General features: G+C 35.7%; 2 protein-coding genes across 2 annotated transcripts; both read left to right on the forward strand.

Annotated features, from left to right (window-relative positions):
* Positions 1-2,149, forward strand: LOC149003725 (peroxidase A2-like). The gene is made up of 4 exons (XM_089136900.1): positions 1-250; positions 354-545; positions 740-902; positions 1,520-2,149. The coding sequence occupies exons 1-4, from the start codon at positions 14-16 to the stop codon at positions 1,972-1,974; spliced, it is 1,047 nt and encodes a 348-aa protein (XP_088993026.1). The 5' UTR covers positions 1-13; the 3' UTR covers positions 1,975-2,149.
* A 2,626-nt stretch (positions 2,150-4,775) lies between these two features.
* LOC149003726 (calcium-binding allergen Ole e 8-like) lies at positions 4,776-5,285 on the forward strand. The gene has a single exon (XM_089138549.1). It carries the CDS (start codon positions 4,776-4,778, stop codon positions 5,283-5,285), a length of 510 nt encoding a protein of 169 aa, XP_088994675.1.
* The last annotated feature ends 2,130 nt before the right edge of the window (positions 5,286-7,415 follow it).

The raw sequence follows: 7,415 nt of genomic DNA on the forward strand, positions 1-7,415 counted from the left end.
TTAAGGGGTTCTCATGCTCTTGAGCTCAAAGATGTCCTCTTCCATGCGCTCAACAATGGCAGCTCTTCTTCTTTTGGTATCTATGCTGATGATCAGAGGCTCAACTGCTCAGTTGAACGCCAGTTTTTACGCAGATACCTGTCCCAACGTGCTCAGCATCGTACAAGAAACCATCGAAAACGCAACAGTGACGGATATCCGAATTGGTGCCAGTCTCATCCGGCTTCATTTCCATGATTGTTTTGTCGATGTAAGACAAGAACATATATATATAACAGCATTTTAATGGCATATATGAAATAAATGGGTTATTAATGTTTCTGCAAGTGAACTGCACTAAACTTTGTTTACAGGGGTGTGATGCATCAATTCTGCTGGACAATAGCAGCACCATAGAGACTGAGAAAGATGCCCTTCCCAATATTAACTCAGCTCGAGGATTTGATGTTGTTGACACCATCAAAGCTAACTTAGAGTCTGCGTGCCCTGGTGTTGTCTCCTGCGCTGATATTCTAGCCATTTCAGCCCAAGTAGGAGTGGTTTTGGTATGTAATTCTTAACTATCATGAAACTTCAAGCAGTTGGGCATATTTCATCTCAGATATTCTTCGCATGGCACTTTCTTTTATCTACATATTCTTTAACCATTGGCTTTAGAGAAGCAAATATGGTTGTAAATTAATGCTTTGAAAATGAAGAAGAAGAATAAAAAATTAACTAATGCAAAAAGGGTTTACAGGCAGGAGGTCCTTCATGGTCGGTGCTACTTGGAAGAAGAGATGGCTTTACAACAAATCTGACGGCTGCCAATAACCTTCCAAATCCCACAGAAAACGTCACATCACTTACAAATAAGTTCGCGGCCGTAGGCCTTGACACCACAGATCTTGTTTCATTATCTGGTAAGGTTATCTCTTGGTATTGCATGAAGTGAAAATCATATTTACGCCCTTATATTTACAAATAATTATATTTATATTTTTAAAATTTATTTTATTATAACAAAATTCGTGATTTGGTAATTATTTTTAAAAATAAAATTCCGCTGAGTAAAACATTTTTAAAAAATCTTATTAAGTAAGTTTTTTTAAAATTTGATCATCTTGGAAATTTTTCAATAAAAAAAAACCACTACAACTATATCACATTTAAGTTTCAAATTCTTAATGTAAGTGACCCATGCTATTGGTTGTTATTTTATTTTTTTTATTTCATTAAATATAAAAGAACCGCATCTTTTACCTCCCAAAATGTCTCTTAAAAAAAAAGCAAGCTCACTCTAAAAATTATTGACTTTTATATGCATTTTTATTAAAAAAAAATACACTAATACATGGTAAATATGTTTTTCAATATTTAAAATTGTTAGACAGAGGAGACATTTGTGGTAACATGAATTTTGAGATGTAAATATAACTGTTTGCAAATATAGGGGATGCAAATATTATTTGTTCTTGAAAATAAGATAATGGGTTTGAAAAAATGAGTTCTAAATTATGTATGAATTGTTGTTATTCAGGGGGCCACACATTTGGACGCGCTAGGTGTATAACTTTCAGTGATAGATTGTATAATTTCAGTGGCACAGGCAGCCCTGATCCAACTCTCAACACAACTTACTTGGCTACGCTCAGAGAGATCTGCCCCGAGGGTGGAAATGGGTCTGTTATAACCGACCTAGACGTGGCCACACCCAATGCATTCGATAACAAGTATTTCTCCAACCTTGAAGCAAACGAAGGTCTACTCCAAAGTGATCAAGTATTGTATTCCACTACTGGAGCAGATACAGTCTCCATTGTCGCGAACTTCAGCAGCAACGAAACTGCATTCTTTGAAGCCTTTGGTCTTTCCATGATCAAAATGGGTAATATTAGCCCATTAACCGGGACTGAGGGAGAGATCCGACTGAATTGTAGGAAGGTTAATGGAGAGTCACTCGGGTCAGATTTTGCTTGGTTCAGCTCCAGTTGAATGACCAGCATATATGGTAGCAAGAGTACTATGCATGGATATATAGGTTGGCTCAAGAAATATAATAATGAATAAGGTGGAAATTTGTCTGTTTGATTTAATTTTCAAAGTTGTATTTCGTGGATTGCGTTTACCTCAGTGCAAATTAATTAATGTAGGTTTTGTGTTATATTAATGGTCTTACATAGATTTCATAATTTGATAACTTACATATACAATAAGACGCAATTTGGTTTGAATCCACAACCACAAGGCCCTGAGGAAGTTTTTTTTTCCAATATTCAACCGCATGAGAAGAATCAAACCGGCCTAGAATTCTTTTTTAGGGGCTGATGTATGAATGAAGCAATCAGAAGAACGATTGAAATATTGTAAATTATATTTACGCGACTTGTATTTGCAAATAATTATGTTTATGGATAACTTTAACAGCCATATTTAAATTAAGCAGAATGATTGCTGTTTCCCAACAATTTTTGCTAAATTATCAGTAATCACATTGATTTTCTTATAGTAATGTGTAATTTTCCAGTTGATCACGTCATATGGTTGCAACACAAACCACAGGGATTTCTTCTTCGACATCAAGTAAATTACTGCTAGCAAATCTCTCTGTCTCTCCACCCCAAAAAAAAAAAACTCAGACTTGAGGACTCGTTCTTATTAAATCATCACATCTATAAGTCTTCAAGTGATTGATGGTCCAACACACAAGCCCAAATACATTTACTATTCCTTCACATATCTCCTTAACATATGAACATTTGCACAAAAACATGATCCAGCAGCAGCTCTCGACAGTCTTCTTTGAACAAGTCTTCACATGCTGTGTCCTCACTGAGAATTCACCGTTTGCCTCCAACTTCCAGTGACATTTATCCTTCCTCCCTCCCATCCAGGGAGGGACCTTAAGACCTTTTATCATTTCAGAAAAAAATTCCCATAGCCTCTGGACTCTGCCACTAGTAGTTCTTACACTGTGATAGATGAAATCACTCACCCTTTGCATTCTTTCTTTGCACTGCTTGCGGTGCCCAAAAGCACCTAAACAATTGTCTGTCACCCTGTGTGCATGCACGCTCGAATGATACACGATCCTCAATTGTATATTGCACATACTCCCTAGTATGTCCTATTATCATAAATTAAGATTAATAGAAAATATCTATTGATTATTATGTATTTCAAGTTTCAACTCCTTATTTTTTATGTGAGACTAAATACACTTCACTACAAGGAAACAAAAAGAAAGACTCGTGATATAATTAATTTAAAAAAATATATTAAATGTCATTTTTATTATATTAAAAATATTACAACCACTCAAGAGTATCAAAACTGATATGGCTTAAGTGCTCCCTTCTACTATCACTCTGGTTCTTGGTAGAACTTTGTGGTTGCGGTTGGTGTTTCAATATATTGTTATTTATTCTTTTTATCTATGCCAAAAAAAATATTCTTATTCTCAAATAAGAGAAACTATCTCTATCTAGATCTTGGTTCTCGTGTGTGTAGATAAGAACTGGAAAAATGAAAAATGTATTGTACGGGGACTTCTACAGTTCTACCTAGCTACAGCAAGTCTTGTTGAAGCAAAAGTGTTAATGGTGGAAAGACAGAGACTTGCTAACCTAAAAAAATTGCCAATGGTGGTGGTTAACTACCCCATGAACACCATATCTTGGTTGTCAGGACCACTAGTGATGATGTTAACATTTTCAAAAGGAAGTTATACATTTTATATAAAGATGGCTGTAGACCATCAGTTGTTATCTAAAGAGAAACGATCTCTATCTAGAGCTTGATTCTCATCCGCAAATAAGAAATAAATAAAAAAAAACACTTTATGATCTATCACAATTATCTAACATGATTCTTTAATTTCTATTTTTTTCATTTGGTTTACTTAATTTGTTTTACCTCAACTCTTTTTGTCAAATATAAAACTTGTAAATCAAAATTCAAAAATATATTCCAGATCTAGTCAATAGCTTAAGCAATCTCATAGTGAAGTTTGCAGTTTCGTCACAACACCGACAATCTAGTTGCACTATTTGGTAAAAGAAAAAAAATGTAACATCCTCGATCATCTTATTTCATAATGTAGTTATTGTAGCTTTAGAATTCAATGGGATTAAGAAACCCATATAACTCAAGTTTCATCGTAGAGAAACAATTGTTGATATAAATTTGTTGTTAAAGTGAAAATTATAAAGTAATTTATATTATAAAAAATAAAAATAAAAATTTATTGCTTTCTAAGTGAAAACTCTAAAGTGAAAACCATAATTTGAAGTGTTCTTTGGCTCTGAAGATGACCCTTGACTGGCCCTTTTCTTGTTTTACTTTGAAAATCAATGGAAATAAAATTCTATTATTTGGAAAACCCAAATTTTTATAGAACAAACTAATTCACCAAAAAAATAGGAAACTTGTTACATTAGCGGAATAGCCTAAGCTTCATGATTCCTGCAAATTACCTGAAAGCTTCTGGGAATTTTTGCAAGCCGCTTTCAGGTAATTTCTGCAAGCCAGTCAATCTTTTCCTTCCTACGTTAGATGAGTGTGGAAGACATCTCGGATTAAAAGCATGTTTTTGTTTAGGTAAAAATACTACCTTCCTTTTTTCTTCGATCGATACAAGAGTTTAGCCACTTTGAATCCACCTTTTTCGCTCAACTGAACTCTTTACCCACTAAACTCACTCCACCTATTTCGCTCAACACAGCCTATATTAAACATGTACAGCATAGCGTTATCCCCAGTTAACATATCTTCTCTCTCACTCTACAGGTAACAGAATGAGTTGTGAAAACCGTAGCCTGAAATCTTCTATTATTTTGGAAAACATGGAAGAGATTGAGAAGGCTTTCAAGCGATTTGATGCTAACGGCGATGGCAAGATATCTCCCATTGAACTCGGTAAGGTTCTTAACGCCACTGGCCTTGAGATCTCGGCAAAAGAGATAAGTCAAATGATGGCTGAGATTGATACGGATGGTGATGGCTTCATTGATATCCAAGGGTTCGCTAGCTTGTACCGTGGAGGTAACAACGGAGATGTGAACCCTGGTGGTGGTGGTGGTGGTGATGATGGAAGAATGCAGGAGTTGAAAGATGCTTTTGATATTTTCGATCAGGACAAGAACGGCTTAATATCAGCTACAGAACTTCATGTGATGTTGAAGAATTTAGGCCAGAACTGCTCCCTTCATGACTGCTTCAAGATGATTAGTGGCGTTGATATCGATGGTGATGGTCACGTTAACTTCGAAGAGTTCAAGACGATGATGACTAACGGAAAAGCTTAATCCTAACATGCCACAGGAAATCTTTTAGGTCTAGACTTTAGAATTAGGGTTTCAATTTTTTCTTCTTCTTTTTTCTCCTACTCTAATGGATCTTATTGGTGTTTGCCAACCCTGAGCCACCCCTCGAACTTGCCTTAAAAACATAATCTTGTACTAAGTTGCTTCTCGTCCAATTACCTTACCTTTTTTTTTTTTTTTTTTTTCTATAATTAATTTAGGTGAGGGATTTCCCATTAGGCGCAAGAAAATGAAACCCCGAAAACTGACCTCCTAGGCAATCGGAGAAGCATAACTCCTGAGCCAAGGAACGGAATAGAGCCATGACCTCCTAAGTAGAAGCATTGGTGTTTGCCAATTGAGTCATGACCTCCTAAGTAGAAACATTGGTGTTTGGACCAGAATGAGCACGAGAGGAAAGATGAGCATAACTCCCTAATATCCTCCACCAGAGGAGCTAAGCATAGGGGAGGGCCCTAATATCGTCCAATTACCTTACCTTTAGTGTATATGTTTCTCTTAAAATTTAGTAAAAACAATCTCCCATGTTTCCAATTTCTTCATGTCTAGCATATGGCCCCCAATTAGTCATTTCGTAGCATTGAAATAAAATCTAAATTAAAAGTGGATTTGATTAGGTGGGGTAGCTTCATAAGGCGGAGACACTAGAGAGAGAGATTGAATTCCATGAATTGGATTACACTTACGTTTAATCATTTTTTTCATGAAAGGCTGGTACCAAATGGCGAGTAACTCTCTAGTTCTAATAGAAGTTTGAGGAAGTCGATCACTTGAGGAAGATTGACTCTCTCCTGTTTGCTTTCTTCTTTCCACAGCAACCATCATCCTCTAGGGAGGAAGAATAAAGGAAGTGGGAAAGTTTAGTATTAAAAGAATCATGGATCATCGTTTGGATTTTTATCTTTTTTTTTTTTTTTCAGTGTTGGTTTTGGCCTTTGCATCTCTTACTAATAAATTAGAAGTCATTGACCCTGTCGGTTGATGAAAATTCTCAGTTGCATATTCGAATCCATATTTATGGAATGGAAGGACGAGCTTCATAGGTGAAGAGTGATTTGGTCTTTAGCTTCATCCTACTAAAGAATAAGGGAAAAGAAGTCGTTGAAATTCTGCTGGTTGTGCGTATTGCTACTGACCGGTTTTTGTGCATGTTATTGTTGTATGCCGTTTGAGCGATGAAAGCAATAGAGCAATCAGAGATGGAGGAGACGAGTGGCTATCCACCACCACCCAACGGTTATCCAGTGTCAACTATCTGTAACCCTTATCCATCATGCGGGTGAAGATGAATTTGTTGGAGTAATTACAAACCCCTTAAATATCTCAATCTCAATCTGAATCTCTAAGGAATGGGTATTGGATACATTCTATGTGGTTTTCTTCAGTTATCTCGTGTTAATTAGGAGTAAAAATGTTTGTAGGATAGAACTTTAGTGTTTATCATGTACCAAGAGTGTGCAAATGCTTTGATCTACTAACAAAAATGAAAAAATGATACGAAAAACTAGAACTCATAGTTATCTTTAATTGAAAAAAAAAAATTCTTTCTCTTGTAATTAATGAAACAATTAAAAGTACTTCACATCAAGAAATTAAAAAGCAATTAAAAAAAAAAAATGTTGATAAAATTAAACACGTACACATTGGTTATGTGATAAATATTAAAAAAAAAAAAGGTATGTGGCTTTAACAATTAAAGAAATTGGTTTTAATTAGTTTGATTTTAATAATTTTTAATGAGGGTAATTTAGAAACCCAAGGGTAGTTGGGGTTTGAAAATATTTAGGTTTGGGTTTGTAAATTATTATGCTTTACACGCATGAAATTTATTTTATTACAAATATATGAAAGACCTCGTAAGAAGCGCTCTTTCCTTATCCCAATGGGCCAAAGTCCCTTAGACTAGGACTGTGGTTTGAGCCCTTGAGCCCACTAAAGGCCCAATACTAATGTTGACGTTTGACTTGGTGCATTTCCAAGAAACTCTTGTCTGCCAGCCTGGGGCGTGAATATTATGATTAAACACGTGGCCGCCCTTCACATAATATCCCATACGAATCGCATCTTTGAACGCCGGATTGGACGGTTGCGATGATTCCAAATCGCAAGCCA

The sequence above is a fragment of the Hakea prostrata genome, chromosome 10 (assembly GCF_041222555.1).
Source record: "Hakea prostrata isolate BN-2017 chromosome 10, UWA_Hpros_2, whole genome shotgun sequence".
Classification (NCBI taxonomy): domain Eukaryota; kingdom Viridiplantae; phylum Streptophyta; class Magnoliopsida; order Proteales; family Proteaceae; genus Hakea; species Hakea prostrata.

Coding starts and splice junctions, on each gene's coding strand:
- LOC149003725 (XM_089136900.1), top strand. CDS start 14: ATGCTCTTGAGCTCAAAGATGTCCTCTTCCATGCGCTCAACAATGGCA. Junction 251..353: donor TCCATGATTGTTTTGTCGAT/GTAAGACAAGAA, acceptor CTTTGTTTACAG/GGGTGTGATGCATCAATTCT. Junction 546..739: donor CCCAAGTAGGAGTGGTTTTG/GTATGTAATTCT, acceptor AAGGGTTTACAG/GCAGGAGGTCCTTCATGGTC.
- LOC149003726 (XM_089138549.1), top strand. CDS start 4,776: ATGAGTTGTGAAAACCGTAGCCTGAAATCTTCTATTATTTTGGAAAAC.